Source organism: Melozone crissalis, unplaced genomic scaffold (genome assembly GCF_028551555.1).
Source record: "Melozone crissalis strain CALT ecotype California unplaced genomic scaffold, PUWL_Pcris_2 ptg000018l_1, whole genome shotgun sequence".
In the NCBI taxonomy this organism is placed as follows: Eukaryota; Metazoa; Chordata; class Aves; order Passeriformes; family Passerellidae; genus Melozone; species Melozone crissalis.
In genome coordinates this window covers 22,623,775-22,646,141 of record NW_026535796.1, presented here as the reverse complement: position 1 = coordinate 22,646,141, position 22,367 = coordinate 22,623,775, and the positions used below count along the sequence as shown (strand labels likewise).

Genomic DNA, 22,367 nt, shown 5'->3' with positions numbered 1-22,367 from the left:
GCTCACAATCACTCAGACACTGCCTGGGAAGCACAGCACCCACTTGTGAGTAAAGTCTGCAGACTGCTTCACTCTGCTCTCAAAAGTCAGCACCAAGGTTGTTAGATTTCTCTCTGCACTGACAGAAGTGAGAAGCTAAAAGAAACCAGATGAACACTCTACAGGGAACCATTTCAGAGCCAGGTCTTCTAGGAAAGCTTTTGCCTCTCTCAGAGAAGCCCTGGAAGACCAGGAGAAATAAGCTTAGCATCAGATGTCCTTTGCTCAGCCTGAATGTTGGAAGTCTTCTGTTTGCTGGAAAAAGTCCAGGCCAGAGCTCTGAGCACTGGTGGGAGAAACCTGCTTTCCACTCAGGCAGGAAGACAAAGTCAGAAAGAGGGGAGGACATGGCCAGAAACATTTTTCCTTACAGTAACTCAGTTCTAACCCAGCTCATGCTACACCTCCAAATTGCAGGGGTGACAGACATGTTCTGCTTACTGCTTACTAGAAGAGTGCCAAAGAGAAAGGATTTACTGATCATACCTTCTTCCTTCTCCACTATCAAAGAAAATGCTGTTTACCTAAATGAGGAGGAGGCATTCAGCCACACGCGACAGCCACAGGATGGGTGCTCAAAGAATGGATACACCCCACTGAGCAAAGCAGAATATGTATAAAACAGAAGCCTGCTTCCTGAGTAAGCAATACCTGCCAAACAAAATGCCTTTTTCTAACACATGGTGCCTTTGACATTTGCCTTCAGTCGTGAGGAGACTTACAATTCATACGTGCCATAACCAAAAATATATAATTCATAAGCTGTCTCCACAGGACTGGAAAATAAATCAGATCAAAACCATAATCTAACTTAAAGATGCTTATTAACATGTTATTCAATGTGCCAAATGATTTTTGCTTTGTCTAGTTAAAGGATTCCTTTTTTTAGGATTTTTCTTTGTTTTTTGAAAGCACTTTACCTTAAAATGCATTACACTTTGAAAGGGGTTTCCTGCTCAGAATTCATGTTGGTTGCTTTGCTTTTTATAAGCAACATCCTTCTCCCAATATATTGAAACTATGGACAGAAGCCCCACTGAGCTCAGAAGCAAAATCAGACCCAAAGAACACAGGGAGTAGAACAGATATCAGTGCTAGGAAACAAGAGCAATTTTACAGGTTCAGGAATCATGGCATGGGGGAAAGAGGAAGGGTCCTAAACACACCTGGAGAGCAAGGCAAGGTGTAGGGAAAGAAGGAAAATTCATGTGCTAGTCAAATCTGCATAATGAGGTGCAGCCCAATTCTGCAAATTGCTGAGGGCTTCTCACAGTGAAGAGAATTTGTGGTGCCAAGCCTCTGTTCACTAAAGCCTAAATGCTCCTATAATGCTTTTAAAAAGGAATTGCCAGTGATTCCTCCCACAACAAAAAGAAAGAATACCCCTACTCTCCCTGCTGCTGGGTCTCCTCACAGTTTTCAATATACACCCACTGATTGATGCTCACTTATTCTATCTGAACTCACCATGCTGTTTATAGACAGTAGCAGAGTCTAGATGCACCAATGATTCCAGGGGGGCAGGACAGAATAGGCCCTGGGCAGCAGCCCCTGTGTCACACAGCCAGGACTGCATCACTGTGCACATGCTGCTCCATAGAGGAGATGCCTGTCACTGCCTCTACTGATGCCCACTCTGCAAACATGCTTCCCAGCAGGCTTTGACTCATGGGCTCTATGTGAGCAGCACCACCACACTTTCCAGGGGAGTTTGTAAAGACTGTAACTCCTTTTCATTCCTGAAAAGCTGGGGCACAGCTTGCCCCAAGCACCACAGAAAATTCAGTACTTTTTCACTGCCATAGGCAGCTCAGGCCCTGATTCCTCCACCCTTCCAACTCTGGAGTGCTGTAATAGCTCCAGTTCCTTCTGCTCTGCTTCTAGATGTCTGGGAGTAGAAGCTAGCAGGGGTCAAAGTAAGGCTTTTAGCACCTCACTGTAAGAGGCAGCAGCTGCAGTATCCTGGGATGCCCCAGCAATAAAAGTAGTAGTGACTCTAGAAGAGCTGTTCTATTAACAATTGCCACCATACAGCTTGACACATGCTGAGCTGGCCATACCCATTGCTGCTTACAGCAGTTGTGTTTATAGCTGCAGCCTGGAAAGTATTTTAGGATTAAATCCCAAGTCTGCCACTGGAGACACAGTCTCATACCTTACATGTCTAAATGTTGACTTTTGAACAGCTCTCAAACAAATGGATTTTGTAGGTAGTTCATATATAATACAGACATGCAGAAGTTCACATATTTAAGATGTGCTTTTGCAGGGGATGCTGAGAAAAAAAGCTGAGTGCACAAAAATGGAGGTGAAGTAGTTGTCAGCCAGAAGTGACAGCCTTCAAATACTATCACTCCTGGTTTAACTTCCATTAAAAATTACAGGAAAAAGTGGCTCTCACAACAGTGTTGCTGTGAGAGGGAACCACTACCAGCACAGGTATCTTCAAACAGACAGCAGTAGTCTGAAGAGGAACACAGATCATCAAATTTGTGTAGCTCTACTCCACTTAATTAAAACACTTCTAGTAACTAGGGAACCCCACTGGCTTTTCCTTCTGTCTACCTCCAGATCCTCCTCCTCCTTGAAATTCAAATTTGAACAGCCCTGAAGCACGGAGAGCATTTAAACTCTGGATTCATTTCAAGTTAATAAGCAGATGATGGCAAGCAATGGAGTTTGGATTGACACTTCAATCAAAGTTCAAGAGAGTAAGACTGAGATCAGAAATATGTATTCACCTCCATTCACAGACAACTATGGACATTCAGCCTTTCAATCACATCAAGAATGAATCTGTCACATTAAACCTGGTAAGTCTGCATAATTTAGATGTGTGGTCAAATAAAGGAAAGTTACTAAGCATTGTCATTTTACTGGCAAATCAACTGCAAAATTACCTTTTTTTATCCTCTAACTGGGAACAGTCTGAGCCAAGGAAACTCTCAGCAGACAAAAAAGAATGAATTCAAACATAATAGAACTATGTCAGAAAAACAGTCTGCAGAGTAAGGGTCCAACAAAAGACACCAGCAGCAGAGGGGATAAAATACAAGTATATTGGAAATCAAACCCTGGAACACCAGTATTAATTCCATAGTTGTCAAACCTAATTCCCCCCCCCCCACCACACACACACCCACTTCCTCTCATTTGTGGAAAACCAGCAAGGCTAAAAGAAGGGCATTGCAGTAAAGTCAGATTAAGAGATGCAACCATAATGGCCCTCTTTTTTCCTTCTTAAAATAATCCAGAATCAACAAGTAAGCAACTGGGTCGGACTGAGTTTTGCAGCCCAAACCATATTTTATAATTTTGTTCTGAAAAAGTAAATAAATAAGGAAAGCCATTTTAAAACCTTAAACTATGTTTTCTGCATTTGCATGCATCACATTGTTCAGCTTTAGTAGAAGGTTGAGCATGAGCAGTACCTCACCTCATTAAATCCAGCTACCCTGTGAGCACAAAATGCACTCTATGCCACTGTTAGCAATGATGTTAGTGCAGTTCTACCACTGTGCTGCCGAATTCAGGAGGGATTCCAGCCTACGTTTCTGCCCATTAGGAAGACTGCCAGCTGCTTATTTGCCTCCCACCTTCCTGTTGCCATAACAGTTGATGCTTGAAAGAGGCAAAGATAAAGCCAAGGAAAGGGCATTTTGTAGATAAAAGAACCTGCCAAAAGAATCTGCAAATATCCTTAAGTGATCTTCAGTTCTGAACAAGATACAAGAGTGTAACAACCTGTAAATGGAAAGCAGCTGTTAGACCACCACCAACTACACAGTTCTCCACAGAAATAAGATCACTACCTCTAATGGTAACATATTAGTCCCTCAACACTACAAGGTCACTATAGCTTTATTCAATTGTTCCACAAAACAATTCACTACCTGTTGGGAGATCTTTCACTTGCTTCACTGCAATATTAATAGATCACCCCTTCCTGAATCTCTCTCACTGCTATCATCTGTAGAGGACTGGCTCTGACCACCATACAGCTTCAGAGTTTGTGGGACGCATAACCCAGTCTGTGACTCTTCAATGAGCTGAGAACTCACAGCTTCCCAGAAGAGTCCCTTAAAGAGAAGCTCCTTCCAGAGGCAGTCTTTTAGGCTGGCACTCTTCTGACCTGCAAAGTATCAGCAAAAAGGCTAGAGAGTTAGTACAGCTTTCCACTGGCATCTCAACCAAAAATCATACTATCTCTTAAGATCAGCTTCTGCTCTGGAGGACAGGAGGATAGCAAACACTGTATTGTTACAAAAAGGCACAGGAAGCAATCTGGAGAACCAGATTGCAGAAAGACTCTTACTTTCATTTCTAGTAAATTTGAGGGCTGAAGGAATAGGAAAACCTGAAGTTCATAGAGGAGTGAAACAACAAGATTGTTCCAAAGAGAGAGCTCCAGTCTCCTTCTGCATGCGACTCTGGGTAGACAATCTTTGCAGTTAATGACACGCTACCAGCCACATCAGCACCCTGAAGCCTATCTCCATGTGTGGAAGTTTAGCTGACTTGAAGTTTGATAACAAAGGTAAGAATCTACCATAATCAATATAGTATATATTGAAACTAGTAGAAAAGCTAGGAATTATTTAATACGCTCTCTGAAGGATTTTAGCAGTCTGCACTCCAAACGTGAACACACATCACTGTCCAGAACAAAGGCATTTCTGCGGTTGCTCAGGCACTCTAGAAAAGGTGTTAAGGATTCCGTTGCCTTTGGTAGAGGGCTGCACATACATAGGTGCAGGAGAGTGAGAGATGAGTCAGGAGAAACACCACAGGAACCAGGAGAGTAGGAGAAGAAAGCAAAAAACCTGACAGAACAAACAAATATGTCTTGAAGAACAACTCAGGGAGACTGTGTTGAGGGTAACTCCTTGAAAGAGACAAGGAGTAGCACACTACTACCTGCTGTACTAGATGAGAAAAGGACTTAAATAGTTTTTTTTAATGGAAAGGTATGATCAAAGATTCCTACCCTTTCTAAATTCTATTATCACATTATTTAGTATTAACAATCCAAAGGGATTTGGACTGTGTGCAGCAAAGGGTGAGGCCTAGATTTTGAACTTCTAAGAGACTAGATACACAGTAAAAACATGCAGCCTTATTAAGAGCAGCAACTCTTCCAGAGAGCTGGATAACATGCTTTCTTCACCTAATTTCAAAAGGCTCCAATAGTAATATGGGCAAGTTAGGCCTTGCTCACTTTATTAATGAATCAGTTGAATGGCTCCTAGAAAGCAGAATCCCAAAGACACCCTCCAGGATTACAGCATCCTGGAGCAGCATAAAGAAAGAAAGATTACAGCATAAAGAAAAAGCATCCTCTATTGTAAATCTTTAATTTTATCAATAAAACATTTAGCAGGAAAGAACAATGGAACAACTCCTATTTTTTGGAGGTATCTAGTGAAGTTCCTCATCATGCAGTAATGAATATTTTTTATTTCAATTGCAAGAAGTAAAATTTGATTATTCTGACCCATGACTGAAGGCAGAAAAAAGGGGAAAAATGAACAATTTTCCATCAATGACAAAGTCAATAGCAGGATCCATCGACTTTTAACACCTGGATAGATTTTGTTAAAACCTGTGAACTGGAGGAGAAGACTAGCAATACAACAGTATTTTAAGTGATACCATTATGTAGGTTTCATACAGGGAGGTGACACCTTTACCTGACTAGCTTAAAATATAAAACTGTCTTAGCAGATTTTTTAGTTAGTCACTTAATTTGCCCTTCTGCTAAGCCTCTCATCTAGTAAAGAATATCACCTATCTTGTTCAACCACTAGCTCTCTCCACTAAAATTTTTTTCAAATATCCAAGAGATTTGATAAGGCTTTCTCATTAATTTCCAGAGAACATAAAGCAGTTTTATACTGTTAAGAGGAAGGGCTGTGATCAAGAACCATTTAGGAAGCCAAGTATACTTCGTCCTGCAGCATTTCCCTGGTAGAAAACCCAGTAGCCAAATTTAGTTTTCATTTCAGATAGAAATTTACTCCCCCAGAGTCAGAAAAAGCAGAGTTTCACGAAAGGGGTACTAAGATAGAGTTTGTCTTGTCTTATGAAGACAGGGCAAGACATTTGCACCCAGAAGACATCAAAAGGTCTAGATCTTCATGTAGCAGCATATATCACAGTTGAGATGGCACAATAGACAGAGTATCACCACACAATATGAGAAAGCTTTAAGCATTTGGCCAAATAAAGTAAGACCTACCTCACCAGAAGGCTTCAGGTATCTGCCCATACAGAGCACCATCACATCACTTCAGAAGGCTGCAAGCAGCTGCTCTTTCTTGTTCTTTAGGCCAGCCTTTTGTACCCTTATGTTACATGCATTGCACCTGTGTGCCCTTTGGTGACTGGTCAATGCACCTGGGCACTCTGTGTCTCATTACCTTCAATACTGCTCACCTGACCCACACAGCTGTAGCCCATTGGGGTTAAGGTTCTGTTGCAGCCCCACTCCCGGTTATCACAAACTGTGTACGTACACTTCATGGTGTGTTTTTATAGGTTGTGCTGCTAATGAACGAAAGAGCACCTAAATATATATTTCATATTGATAACTCTTACATGACTTCAGCATTCTAAGGCTGCTGTTGTAGCAGGATTTGTGGCCAGACACAGTTGCTATGGGTCATAGCCAAATCTCTTTCCACTTGAGAGCAGATCTTCATTGTTATGGGGCAGTTGTGCATTTTCCTGAGTTCCTATAACCATCTGAGGCACCTTTTGCAATAGCTGACCAGAGGCAAAGTCATCTGTGTGAAGGTTTCTTCCATTCAGAGAGAGGACAGAACTTCAACAGAAGCTCTGCAAATCCAAAACCAGGGATTTGGAAAAAGATCAGATTCCTAGAAAATAGTTGGTGCCAGTGAACTATCACTTGGAGAGCTATGGCATTGTCTCCACTCCAAACAAACACTTGGTCCAGCAAAGCGTATTTGAATTTGTATGACATATGGACCCAGTTCCCTTGTTTGGAGTTGTCCCTATCATGCAAATGTTCATTAATATCATCCTGAAAGAAGCACAATCAATGCAGCCTCTTCAAAAAGTGGCAGTAAAAGAAGTGAAAGGCAAGAAGAACATCCCCTCTCTTTGACACAAATAATTCCACTGATGGGCAGATTTTCCTCCTGCTGTATGTAACTAGATACCTCTAGTGTACAATTTTTTATGGTTTGTAAAGCTAAAGATGTGCTGGTTGAAATACTAAAGCTCTCTATTCTCTGCCCTCTTCCTGCCTTTTTAAGGTTATTTCAGAAATTGGCATGTATCCCCTTAGCCAAGGGAAAACAGTACAGCCAGTTCCTGATTCTGGCATAGATCATCTTGCTGGAGAAGATATCCATGCAGCCATGTGTGCAAGCAGCTGTGAGCAAATGGCTATGAGTGTCAGCTCTTGAACAGTCTGTGTTGTTAATGCCTGGGGATAAACACACAAGCCCCCAAATGATAAACTTAAACCATACTAACAACTGTTTGAGAAAGAGTTCCTTCATCAATAACAGCTATTAGCACATCCGAGTGTGACTCATCCCTTTCACCATCTGCACAATGTGTCATTTGCACTAATCTCTCACTTACTTTGCTCCACATTCTACTTAGCAGTCATGCCTCCCAACTAGCAGGAACATTTGTATGACCCTTCCCTATAAAACAACAACCACCTTCTTGTTATCTAAATATGTATTTAGATAACAAGAACATTGCACTAATTCGAAATTGCCACCTTGGAATCAATGGGTTGAGAATTGCTAATGAATCACTAATGCTCAGTGATTGTATCTTCAACAGGCACTGATTGTTCAAATGGGTCATTTCTGTATTTACACAGTATTATTACATTATTTTCATCCATATTTTGCTACACACTTCAAGCTATGTTCAGATAGATTAGGGTATCAAGTGCCCTCATGAAAAGTATGGGTGCTAAAGCAAGTATGCATTGCAAAGCATTTACACGGACAATTGTTAAATGACAGAAATATGCCATCACTGCTGGTTTCACAAAGCAAGCATTCTACTTTCAGCACCTTAGTAATTAATCCATATGGGAGATGTATGGAATACCTTTAAAAGGCATGTCAAGCAAGCTGAGTTTCTCTCTGAATTAAAATCTCAGGAGGACAGGTATGTGGCACACTTGGATTGCCCTCCTGTTAACTCATCCTTGTCCCACAGCTTCCATTTTTGTGCTTTTAAAATAGATCAGCACTTGACAAGTAACAGCCATTTGATAATCTGCCATTCTCCTTCTCCTCCCACCTCTCCCCACTGCCAGGGGAATCATGGTGGGAACACCAGCTTAACACTGGGGGTTTTTCTCCATGCTAGATGTTGAACCTCTGTATCTTCTGCTGTTTAGCTCCGCATCAGAAATAGTTGCCACTGTTAAAGGGCAGCCTACAATCTCACCTCTAAAATGTTAAATGTTATGACTGTTGGAATCTATTTCAGTCAATTGAAGCCTTTGAGAACAAATCTCTTTATATTTAACTGCTTCAAAATCAAGACCTTATGCAAAAAAAGCATGCCTGTCTTTTGGGCAAGTAGGACCTGCTTAGCAAAGAATCAGCACAGATACTTCCAAGTCAACAGAAGCACAAACCTTGTCCTTTAGCAGCAGCTGTTGAGTCTTCAGGGTTATTCAAACCCTTCTCCCTCTCCAGCCCATCTTCTGTAATTAGGGCCTTTCACAGCAGCCCACATCTCCATACTGCACTGTTCACCTTGAACAGCAGCATATGTGTTCTGGCAGCAGCGCCTGAAACAGCATTTACAAACAGCAGTAGCAAAGTGCTTTCTCTGAAGCGGCATTTTGACAGTTTTCTTGTTTTATAACCACAGCCACAGAAGTCCATGTGCAGGATTGTGTTTGGCTTATTTTCCAGCTTCATTCCACAGCTTCAGAACCAGATATTCAGCTGATCAGTGCTTTGGTGTCATGGCAAAAAAATGTAAGCCAGGCACAAATGCTAGGCTGCTGAGAGGCGGTAAAGAGATACAAGAGGAAAGAGAACTCTACCAAATGGAAACATGGCTGGAAAACATGGACACAAACACGAGCATACCAGCTTGGTGAAAAATCTCCTATCATTCACATACTGCTTTGAATAATTACCCTGCATAAACATCACAGTTACTCTTCCTTACTAAGAGTTTTGGCCTAGGAAAGTTGGTTTGGGCAGCCAGGTAGGAAATATACGCTCACTCTGCAGTGAAGTTTGCCCACGATCAGTTACAGCTGCAGCAGCAAGGCCAAAAGCTGTCAAATATGACAAGGAAAGCTATTTTGAGTCTGTTAGACACACCCCCCCCCCCCCACCCCGCTCTTCATTAACACCTGTGTATGTTCTCATCACACATGGCACATGGCTCTGTCTTGAATGAAGCTTTGGAAGGCCTGGAGTCCCCCTCAGCTGCACAGGCAGAGAGAGCAGAGCTCCAGAGATGACAGGTGCCATACACAGCATGGATGTAGCATGAGCCTGCCTCAGTGTCACAAGGAAAACCCTGAGGACAAGGGTATAGTCAAGGCCCTCCTTCAGAATTCTTTGTGTAAGCCTTCCTTTGGGCCCTCAGCCTGGGGGATACTGTCCCATTAGTAAGTTCTATTCTGTCCTTCAACATGAGCAGAGAAAAATAACTTCCATAAGTAAAGCCCACATCAATAAGTTAGGAAAGAGGATGGAGAAAAACACTGGCTCATAAAGCTCACCTGACCGAATCCTTACCCTTGTATCACATTCTGCCAGCAAGAGAACGATGAAGTTTACTTACCACTCAAACATCATCTACTTAGTACTATGCAACATGCTGAACAAAATAATAGATGTATTTTTAAAAAATCAATGCCATACGCTACCAAAATACATCCATTAAACAGACAAAGAAGCCCAAAATCAGGAGATGCCCACAGCTACTGAAAACTCATAACCATGGGGGCAAGTTGCCCCTGTACCAAACTCCATTCACTATCTTTGTTGATCATCTAGCAGAAGGCAAAACCAAACAGTAATCTTGGCTGGTCAGTGCACAGTGAATGCAAACAGGAGGTGCAGGCATTCAACAAAATGCAGTCAGACACCCTCCCTCACACCAGGCAGGTCACATTGGGTATGGACTTAGAAGTTGGAATACATGGCACTTAACACGTTTCCAGTGTCCCACCATGACCAAATGGAATCACTCTTTCGACCTACAGACTAAGAGAAGTTACCCCTCATGGGCAATGGTGTTTTCCTACAGATTCCTTAGGACACTTGAGACAATCTGTAGGAAAACAATGGTGTTTTCCTACAGATTCCTTAGGACACTTGAGTCCTAAGGAATCTGTTTTCCTACAGATTCCTTAGGACACTTGAGACAGCAGATGAAGAAGGGCAAAGCTGTATGCCACTCCTAAGAGACTTCTACAGTCTAGTTAAGAAAAAGCAAACTCTTGGGAGTTGGCCTGAATATGCTTTGTACTTATCCATAACTTAAAAAAAAAAAAAATTAAGTTTGCAGACAAAGATAGTATTAAAAACTCCTTGTATGGGGCATTGGCATGGTCAACAGTGGGAGTCTCATGTGGTTGGAGTGTCTGGATTTTACAAAGCAATAAAGAAACTGGAAAGGGTACAAAGAACCACAGAAACTACTAAAAGAGAGAAAGTACCCTACACAGAGAATCTGAAAGGGCTCTGTTGGCTTCATCTCTTAAAAATAATGTGAGAGGTAAGGCAATTATAACACACAAATCCCCTCAAAGGGAGGGACTATCAGTTATTAGAGGCCTCTTTAATCTAGCACTGAATAACCAAACAAACCAGTTGTTGGAACCTAAAGGCAAACTGAAAGCAAGACACTTCTTCCTCCCACACACTCCTTTCTAGTTTGTGTTAATTAAAAACTGCCAGAAGTAGTGCATCTACCAATCTTCAGATCAAGTTTAGCTGCTCTCTCTCACTGTTATGATCTAGTCAAATATATATTATTAGCACATACAATTCTGAAGACTGAAACACAAATGCTTAGAATATACATTAAGTCAAACTACATAGATTTGTCCTTAAGTTATGGACCTGAAGATCCATTTTTCAGCAGATCAGCACATTCACAATACATTTGAGGGAACAAATGAGAATGGGAGAGAAACATGGGTATTTAAGAGTTTCAGCTGCCCTCAGTATTAATGGCAAATGTGTTCTTAAACAAAACAAACATAAAATACAGTTAGGATGCTTTCTGTTTGTCTTCAGGATTTCAACTTAACTTTTGAAAAAACCCCAGAGATTTAAGTTGTAACAAAAGGTAAAACTCTCTTTGATCACTTGTATTTACAAGCTGTCTTCACTGGATTTTTTAAAATTTGCTTCTTCTACAATGATAGAAAATGTATATACAGTATCTAGTGCAAAGATGAAACTCAAGGCTTCAGAAACCACATGGTGGAAAATACTTTGGAAAATCATGGAAAGGTTAGGTGAGACAGTCCAGCTGCTGAAAGTAGTATGAGCCACAGTTCATAGGAGAGTCTGGGGTCAAGGTATTTTCCACTTGGGTTTTGTCAATAAATGGGACAAGAGGTGGATGGGGATTGGAAAAGGGATTGTTTGGTACCAGGCAGGTCCACAAAGGTGTTACTCACTTTTAGAATGGATGGTTTAAATCCTGAGTAAAAACTACTACCCAGACTTCTGAAAAAGCTACTGAGTGGCAGTTCAATAATTGTGAACACTATGCACCAGAAGGGCCTTCTCTTTTTTAATAAGCCATATCAATTATTTGAGCATTGACTATAATCCCTTCTCTCCCTCATAAACTGCCTGCAATATAGATGGCAGTCATGTCTGAACAGTATCAAAGTCACAAAGCTGAAAGGTTAAACAAGCAAACAAACAAAAAAAATCCCAAAGCTTTTTCTTTCTCTTACTTCAATGGGAAATGACTAAAACATTACTGTCCATAAATTCTCATGCTCCTAGCCTGATCCACATACTACTTCTCATCACAGAAACTCAACTCAGGGAAAAGCTAACAAGACAGGCCATTTTCTTAATGTCTGCCTGTTTATTCTGAAGGCTGTGATAAAACAGCATCAATTTCTAATCACCCATCTTAACACACACATGGGCTGCACATGGACACCACAGCCAAATATTCAGAGCAGGTCACAAACAAGCTGGTTCATGCTGTAGCTGCAAAGATCTGTCTACACAGCAGCCCTTCTGCTATCAGGCACAACTGGTTTGCAGGCCAAGGGAAGTCACTGCATGCCTTAGCCCAGGCCAGTCAACATCAATATTGTTCCCAAAGTCCCCTAAGAACATGGAGCAAAATTCTTCCAGTTTCCGCTTCCCCTTACACTAGAGCAGTCTATAGGCCAAAGCAAGATTTCATGTGATCCAAGTGCTCTGAAGCTCCAAGGTGATTTAGGAATGCCATGTTCAACAGCATAGCCACTTTTATCTCCAGCAGTTTGCTCAGGAACATAGCCCTGAGCAAACACAACAATTTCAAATACATCAGCAATGTCCTATGAGAACAGAGATAAGTAAAGCACCAAGACACCAGTTTTTCTTTGAAAACATATATTGCATCTGTGATCTCTTCTTTGGCATCATACAGACCAGACCATGCATTTCACTTTTCTTTTAAAAAACAACAAAACACATTGATTTCTTGGAGACAAGAGAAACAGGTCTTACCCACAGAGCTCCTATCAAGCTAGGGCATTTAAATCTATTCAAATCACAGTGAGGAGATGAGACCCTGGAGGTAAATTCAGCCATATACTTTCCAGAGGAGGGTCTCTTCCCTCTGATTTTACCTGCTAGGCTTTACCCCAGCTTAAAGCTGACTGTCCATCTCCTGAACATCACATAACTCTTCACAAACAAGTAAAAGCCAGGACAACCCCAGCCTGCTCTCAGCTTCTCCCTTTCAATCATCATAAGAGTCTCCTGACCGCAGAGAGCAAGTTAGCTGCTACCGAAAATTTTATCTGAAGTATTCCCTGTGCAAAAAATAACCCCCAGACCTCTAACCTGAGAGATGTAGACTTCAACCCACCTGATGAATGGAGGAACTATTGCTTCACTATGAATTTAAAGGCTCTTCTACAGCTTCAGCATGCCTGAATCTCTTGCCACCACTTATCCTTGTGATTCAGTTGTCTGTCTCTCTCCAGTATGCTAGCATTTTGTGGAAAGCTTTTTCTTACAACTCTGACCCAAAAATGAGCTATCATTTTGACAATCACAATCTTCTTCTAGCAGCAAGCTATCTTCTATCTTTCCACAACTGGCAAAATGTCTCACCAATACTGCATATTGCTGTTAAATCAGTAGCTACACTGAAGATTTTACCTGTGAAACCACAGATCAGATTTTACACATTTAAGGCATTTATTTAGCAACAACCGACAAAACTTCAATAGGAAAAATAATATACCCTTTGCATTGCTTCTCTTTATTCATGGTTTGGACAGAATTCATTAGATTCAAGAAAAAATTCTGTGGAAACAAGGCAAAGCCTCTAGAAAATGTTTTTGATTTAAAATCACTCCCACTCCCTTTAACCAAAAGTTAAACCTTAAAATGTGGAATAGATGAGTGTGTTTGAAAGTTCATGGTGCAAAATAGAAGAGGATGGCAAAACCTCCTCGATTTGTCAAAAAATACAGCTATCCCACTCTTTACATAAACACAGTCCTCTCCCTTCCCTTTTTTTCTCTCTGCTTCTATCCACCCTGCAACAAAATCAATATATACGAACATCAGCAGCAACTTTGATGATAGGCAATGATCCTTTTTGGCATCAGTCTGTGACAAGATTGTTGATTCTCTATCTTTAAATTGCATCATAGCTGTGTAAAATACGCAGTGATATCCCAGCCGTGAACTCTTCACATCCGCTGTCGATACCTCAGCAAGATCCAGACTGCTGTTGCAGCAAGCGCCAGGCCTGGCACAAGAATGGCTGCCAGAGGAAGCCCACCTGATTCTCCATCTCCTCCTTGACCCACAGGGCCATTCTGTGGCTGCAACTACAAGGAAAAAAAAATATTTTTGTCAGAACTCATAACAAGAGAGCCCCTAGTTCTGTGTCTGGACCAGGTGGTTCTGTAAGAATGGTCAAAATAGTTTCCCCAGGTACCTGCAGATTCCACACATGGAGGGTTAAAACAGCTTAGGATGGACTGAACTGAAATGCAGGATATCCAGTCACTACCAGGCACCCTCATGTTTCTCTGCCACTTTCTAAACTTGGACTCAAGTGGAGCAGGGGGCAAAAGGACACACCTCATTTTTCTGCTCTCTTTACAGCAGGAAAATGACACACACATACCCAGTCACCCCTTGATGCACTTACCACCACACCATTTTCTGCTCTCTTTACCAGGAAAAAGACATCAATAATTCTCTCTGGTTTTCTTACCTGTCTTATACCCTGGTCCAGCAGACATACTCCTTTGTTAAGGGAGTAGAAAAGGGATCTCAAGCCACTCTCCCCAGCATGCTTTGGGTAGATCAGTATTTCTTTTGTCAACTTCCATACTATCTGGGGATTAAGGGTTTATCTCTTTTTACATCTAAAATGGTGCCAGTATATTTAAGTATAGCAGTCCATATTTCCTAGTATTGTAAAATCATTTATTGGAAAGTCGTCTGAGTCCAACCATTAACCCAGCACTGCCAAGTTTACCATTCAACTAAGCACCACATCTGCACATTTTTTAAATGCCTTCAGGGATGGTGACTCAACCACTTCCCACAGCAGCCTGTTCCACTGCTTGACAACCTTTTTTCAGTGAAGAAATTCCTAATACGCAATCTAAACTTGAGCTGATGCAACTTGAGGATGTCTCCATCTTGTACTTGTTGCCTGGGAGAAGAGACCAATCCCCCACCTGGATAGAGCCTCCTTCCAGGCAGTTGTGGAGAGCAATAGGGTCTTCCTGAGATAAACACCAGGCTAAACACCTCCAGCTCCCTCAGCTGCTCCTCACCAGACTTGTGCTCCAGACCCTTCACCTGCTTTATCACCCTTCTCTGCTCCAGCACCTCAATGTCTGTCTTGTAGCACTGGGCTGTACACACAGTTCAACACTATCTTGAGTGATGGCCTCTGAAACAAATGGAGTTCTGTCTCCAGTAAGATTGTGGCCACTGAAATAAAACTGGCCAACTTGAGATTCTGTCCTCATACACAAAGCTTTACCTCTGAGAAAGGAGAACAGTGAGCAAACACAACACACTCCAGCAAAACAAAGACCTGGAGACATCTCCAAACTCACCTTTTCACTGTTACAAAGATTACAGTGTCCACAAAGCTATACAGAGATAACTACAGCTGAGGTAATGAGAGAAGGTCATAGGTCAAACAAAATTTTTATATGCACATATCACACTGAGCACCTGAACACAGTACTCTTATTCCTCATGAAACAGCCACCAATCACAGAAACCAGTCTAAACTGAGCCAGAAATAACCCTAAGGAAGAGGTAAAACGTACCCTGCGCTGAATTTTCAGAGACACGTGATAGCCTGCATTCCTGAACAGTTCCACAGCATCCTTGTGCCGCAAATCCTTCAAGTCTTTGCCATTGATCTAGCAAAAAAGGAAAAGGAGAGTCAGATGCTGAAGGTAAAGCAAGCAAATTTTTAATGATGCAGGCTAACATATGAAGGATAAGACAAAAAAATCTTCATGTTTCACAAAATTCTGCATTTGGGGCATAATACTATAGTCATAAAGATCCTAATTAATTAATTAATATTATGATGTATTTTTCTATGTTGAGTCAGAACATGAGAAACTCCAACTGAAAACACACAGGTACTGAAAAAAACTACCTAGAGGCAAAATAAGAATAAAAGACCACAGTTGTGTCAATAGCAGCTTCTGATGCTGTTGCTTTGCTGGAAACAAATCAAAGGTGTGATTTTGACAGCTAATGGACATAAAAGGGCAGCTACAGAAAAATTATTATTTTAAGTCTCTTCCCTTGTTTCATCTACTGGTGTACCTTTGAAATCCCTCTGTTTGAGAGAGTGCTGTAAACACACTTTTATAAGCACACTGATGTAGCAAAACCAACAAAAAAAAATTTACATACATACTTCTTGGCATCCACTTGATCCACTTGTAAGTGTTGGGATTTTTCTTAATTTAAATGAATATATCATGACACAGGGTTTTAAATTGATTTCATTCACTGAGTGAATTCATCCTACTTTTTCATTTTCACCCCCATTTCCCTAACTGTATCCCCACTGATCACATCCAGTGCCTCCCTTCTCTTCATATTTAGACATCCCAAACACAAGTACATAAATATTAAACTGTTGGGAAAAAGAAAATATTCTCTGTTTAACTTAATATCACTTTCTGGATCAATAATAGGTTCCAATTAGTGCAAGGTAGTCTATTGAAGCTAAAAAGATCACATGAGGAACAAAATAAGCAAGTGTAAAATAAAATCAGGGAGTACAAAAAGGTTGTGTATCATACTAGGAGAGGCTACTTCTTCACCCATCACTTTGTAAAGCTTTCTTGCACGATTGCCAGCTATCTGAAGAACCAGTGGGTGTGAAAATCAGAAATTTGAAAGCAATTTTCTAAAAGGAGAAGCAGCCCGTGTTGTTCTTGAGGAGGTGAAATGGAGAGAAGAATATTATGGCCTAGAAATTTTATCATCTAAAAACCCCCTGTGCAAAAGGATTAGAAATCATGGATTACCAGTCAAAAACCAGAAATTTAAGAGGTGGAAAACCTTTATTTACATGTGTGTAAACGATAATGCATTGTGAGCAAGAGAACACTTGATGGATTCTAAAACCTTAGGGAGGCAAGTCACAGAGGAAACACAAGCACAGCACTACAGAGCACTTCTGTGGCAAATCAAGAAGGCAGAGGAGATAAGCCCATGCGTAGAGGCACTTATTCCTCGTGCTCAGAGTTCTCTCCAGATCCCCAAGGTGACTCCTCCATGGAGTTCGCTTGGGATCATCTAATTCATTCACCACATCCCTCCTCTCTATGCACTGTGAAGGAAAACCTGCCTCTCACATCCCATCACTGATCAAGAACACAGGGGACAACAGAAGAAAGGGCTTACCGCTAAAATTTTATCTCCTTCTTGTAATCGGCCATCAAGGTAAGCTGCCCCATCCTTTTTGATCCAGCTGACATAGATGCTGTTGTCATTGGCAATGTACTGCTGATCTGTCCCACCAACAATGTTGAAGCCTAACCCTAAGGCAAGCCAAAAAGAAAGCTGATGAGAAAAAGCTCAAAGCTTCCAATGTTCTTGCTGTTTTGCTTGTTGGGGACCGCACCTCCCACACTGTCTTGCTTTCTCCACCATACAAAAACTCACGGCACACAAATCTGCATTATCCTTTCCAACTACCTTTCCATTTTCTAGAAAAGTTATTCTCATAAAACTGGTCTTGAAAGCAGAGGAGAGACACTAAATGCCTGATGGCCCCATTTGGTAATACTTCATTACACAAAACACCTGTGAACTGTTTCAGGTGGGTGCTGGGGAATAGTGAGGGGCCTGCCATCATTTCTGAGATGCTGACTCAGCCCTCAGCAGGAATAAACTTCTTCAGCACAACATGAAAGAAAATGAAAGTATTCTGCATTTCACATGAGATTATAGTAAATCACTACCTTTGAGCTACAAGAAATCATCTCTGACAAGCACTTTGTGAGCTGGAAAACAGGGTAAGGAAAGGCAAGGAGCATTAGAATCTGTCTACAGATAAGGAAACAGGCAAGGAGAACTGCGCTACCAGCTTGAGGGCTCTTAGAGCTCAGAAGACTCCCCTTCCACATCCCAGGGGCTGGAAGTGGTGTGCTTTGCCTCCAAGAAGAAGGTTAGGCTCCATGAAGCTACTTCAAATTGTACAAAATCACTTTGTTCTGTTTCATGAATTCAAACATGACAGGAAATAAAGACAAAGTTTGCAGATTTAATGCAAACCAAACAAGAATACACATACATTTATTAAACTTGATGTCCACTATGTATTTTTGTATTATTCTTTAAAGGAAGCCTCAGCTACAGATATCTAGCTGGATCCAGCTTCTGGATTAAAGTTAAGACTTCTTGTTTCATTAAAACCCAGAAGAACAAACTGAATTTAAAATCTGGAAACTCAAAGATTATGAGATTCCCCACTGTACATGCAGCTAAGTTCCTCTCTAAAAAGGGACAAGAAAGACTCCCTAAGAGGCTTGCAATGAAAAAAGAGAGAAAAGCAAGGAAAAAGGAAACAAAAATCAAATACGCAATCAAAGTAAATGGAAAAAAAACCCAACTTTTTTCTGACATGAACCAGTCATCTAAAAGCTATTGTCAAGAACAGCTGAGGGCAAGTTCTGCCCACGTTCAGCCAGATTGATTTATTTGTTTTTGTTTTCCTTCTTATTCTCTCTCGAATTTGGAACTGGAAACCTTGGGAAGCAGTTTCAAATGAAAGTAAAACCACCTTATGCCTGCTGGGAAACAGCATTTTAAATTAGTCACAGGAGATCAAAGCATTTACAAAATGAGTCATGGTATATTAAGTGTGCATCTACAGCTGGGAAGTAAAGAAATATTAGCAGCAATTTTGCCACACCTTTTTTTTGTCTTCCCTTCCTGGCAGCTTCAGACAAGTGAGGGAAAAATGAAAGTGAGAGAAAATTGAGAAATACTGACATTTCAATTAGAACAATATCTATTCCAAGAATGGCCAGTTGTGCACAGTAATACACCTTTCAATAGAAAATGAAAAGAAAAAAAATTTTAAATCCACACTCCTAAAAATTATTTGTCATAAAGCCATTAACTTAGGAAAGGGGAAAATCAATACTACAGAAAGTATAATGTTTAATCAACATTTATTTAAAAGCCAGAAAGAAGGAATCAGGATCTCAGAACACATTGATTTTCTCTCATATATAAAACCTCTAAGATAGGTATATACATATATATATAGATATGTATATGAAAAAAGTATACATTTTGCAACTTTTTACCCACAACTGGAAAAATAACCAAGATTCACAGCTTTCATCAGCAGAGGGAGATCTTCATGACAAAGAGGCAGCAGTTTGTGCTAGACCAAGTTAAGTATTCACAGGGCTTTTTCACTGTGTCTTTCCTTTCCAGCACTCAGACTTGCACTCTGCCTAAAAATATCTTCCCTATCAATTCTCAAGCGCTTTGCTATTCTCTTCCTTCCAGTTCATGCAGCCACAGAAAGAGACACAGCACAGCTGGAAGAAAAGGAGCAAGGACAGAGAGCACATAGCACTAAGTCTCTTGTCTATAAGGGATGAGAAGCAGAATGGCAGAGCTTTAAAAGCAGGCTCTGGGCTAAACTACTGACCCTCCCTGAGGCTGCAGACCTCCCTATACCTCAATTACTCTCTCTAACCTAAAAAAGTCCGTCAAAAATAAAGTCCCTCAAAAAAAAAAGCAGGACTGGCAGGATTAGGAAATGAGAGACTGAATACAAGAAAATTTGAAAAAGACAAATATACGCTGTCCTGCCACTGGAAATACATTCACAACCAATGCAAACTTTTTGCCAGACATGTTTAGCATCAGACCTATTTTAAAACTGGAGTCAAAACTCCAATTCAAGAGATTACAGTACCCAATTGTACTTCACAGGTAAGTGTTTTGTTCCTTCCACAGAAATGAGTAATAATTCACATGGCAAGTGCATCAAGGCCAGAAGGGGATGTAGGACCTTCAAATCATATAACATAGTTAGAAACCTAAATCTAAAGATGCACAGCCCATCTCAATGACTGGACAAATGCTGTTCATGGTAATCAAGACTGAAATCACAGTGGTCATACTCAAGACCATTCTCAACTCTGCCCTTTAACATTCCCTTACACCTTCCTTAAAATTTTAGCTCCCCAGATGTATGGAAACATGGAAACCACATTCCCATCAGAACCAGCTTCATTTGGCACAGTTTTCCCTAACCAACGCAGCTTCATTAGTTGAAGCTCATGGCTATGCAGGTAGGGCTACACATCTTTCAGACCAGAGGCCAATCTGGCGAGCAGGGGAGGCAAAGGGCTGCTCACACCCTCTAGGTTCTGATCACCAGCATTAGCCAGCACCAATGCCAGCCCTGCACGGGACCTACCTCCACCCCAGAGAAAGGAAAGACACCCACCAACAACGTGGCACTGGGGTCTCTGGGGAGCACCTGGAGCCAAGGCTGGCCAGCAGCTGCACCCAGCAGTTGTGCAGAACAGAAGGGCTGCCACGTTTTCGTTCCTACTCATTTAAATTAAAGAGAAGGCCCCAGGCCCCAGACACCAAAGTATAACTCTAGCTCCAAAAGCCTTCCCGGAGCCTGCCATTCTCTATAGCCAGGATTTTGCTCCAGAGCTGTACATTTCGTGCTTACTTGCCTCACTTCTGAAAGTGAATGGCACCATAAATCTTATAAAAATGTACGGTTTCCATGAGCGCACCTGCTGTTGAGACATGAAAAGCAAAGCCAAAAAACGCCCCACGAAGTGCCCTATTCCTTTTTCCTTCCAGCCTATGCTCCTCTCTCTAAACACCCCAAAGCATCCCAAGGTACGCTGCACCATGAACGCCAAGCTGACAACACAGGGGACGGCCACTTGGGCACATGATTTCCAAATGGCCCCTGACTCACTCAGGGTATCCAACGCGGCTGGGCGCTCAGCGGCTGCCGCCTCACTTGGAAGCAACAGCTCCACCGGAGATGGCAACTTCCAGGGGAAACCGGAGGCGAGCTGTCCGCAGGGACACCAGCCTCCACCGGAGCTCCCGCAGATGACGGACTCTGACCCGGCCAGCTCTCCCTCACGCACGGCACGAGTTTTTCCCGCAGCAGCGTATCCGCCACGGCTACTTCCAGGGGAGTCCCCTGGGCCCGGCACCTCTGGGCGCTGCGCTTCTATCCTCCCTCCGCCGCTCCGGTGCCCGCCACGGCCGTCCCGCCGGCCGCCGCCACCCCAGGCTTCCGCTCCGGCCTCGGCGGGGGCTCCGCAGGCCTCGGCGCGGCTGCCCCGGCCCGGGAGACCACGGACCCAGCGTGGAGAGGCCGCCCTTGCCTTACCTGAGGGTCTGCGGGTGAGGCTGATAATCTCCTCGGCGTAGCCGCCGCCCGCCACGCTGCCGTTCATGCTGCGGCCTGAAGGAGAACTCGGCTCCCGGGGCAGCCGCTCTCACCCCCTCGGCCGCCGCCGGGCCGCGCCGCAGAGCGCTGGGAGTTGTAGTCCCTGCGGGACGGGGCTGCTCCCACCGGCGCTTGGGGCCGCCACCGGCGCTCACCGCAGAGGCGGAAGAGCAGCGGGCCCAGGGGAGCTCAGCACAGCGTCCTCCTGCCCCCGCACCTTCCCAGGCCCCTGCGCGGCATCTGTGCCTGGCCCTACCCTGCTCCCCAGGCTGGAGCTGGTTTCCTTAGGAAGGTTAAGGAGCCACAGTTGTCTGGGGTAGGCGTAGGAGAGAAGAACGGGGGATAAATGACCTGTTCCCGGCCCTTTTGACTGTCCTCACAGCAAACTGAAAAACCGACCAGACTGTGATGGGTGTGAGATGCCAAGCTGTGTTTCGTGTCAGGCACAAACAGGCGACGTGTGTATTTGTGAATGCGAAATGTGTGGACCCCGCCAATGGGAGAGCTGTGAATTGTAATAATAACTGAGGAAAATAAAGCATGGAAAAAGGCCTTTGAACCTATCTTTTGTTTGCAATTAACCCTAGTTGATTTAGGGGCATTGGAATTAAGGTGTTAAAGATGTTGCTTTTTGCTTGCATTTAGTCCATAAAAAGCTCTGCAATAATAACCTTTTGAAGTATAATTTTAGAATATTACTTGTATCCTTGAAACTATAGCTTTAGAATATATATAAAAGAAATATGCTTATCTCACGCCTTATTGAAGCAGAGAAAAACAGCTTGAGAAAGGAAGATGAACATCACCTCAAGGGTTTATGGTTTCGACCAAAGGGAAGCTGGACATCACTGTTATGAGATTTCTAGTCTCTGCAATTAAAGGGTGGACACGCATCTGGGAAGCTGGACCCCACCAGATGGGAGTCGTCTTTCTTCTTTTGGAAACTGGACCGTCACCATCTGGGGATACTCCTTTGAGATACATCCTGAGAAATTAAAATCACAATAGTTATAGAATTGTGATGTAATAATTTGGAATAAAAATTGCTGATGAGTAAAAGATTGGAAATAGAAACTGCTGAAAAAAACTGCTGAGTACCCCTATAAATACCTGTAAGCCTCAACTATCAGTGTGCA

The 22,367-nt window shown here is 42.4% G+C and overlaps 1 protein-coding gene across 1 annotated transcript; it reads right to left on the bottom strand.

The window, feature by feature from the left end:
• Nucleotides 1-11,870: 11,870 nt before the first annotated feature.
• SYNJ2BP (synaptojanin 2 binding protein) lies at nt 11,871-21,346 on the bottom strand. The gene is made up of 4 exons (XM_054274978.1): nt 21,172-21,346; nt 17,178-17,314; nt 15,572-15,667; nt 11,871-14,101 (listed from the first exon to the last, which is right to left on the bottom strand). Exons 1-4 carry the CDS (start codon nt 21,236-21,238, stop codon nt 13,961-13,963), a joined length of 441 nt encoding a protein of 146 aa, XP_054130953.1. The 5' UTR covers nt 21,239-21,346; the 3' UTR covers nt 11,871-13,960.
• Between the last annotated feature and the right edge of the window lie 1,021 nt (nt 21,347-22,367).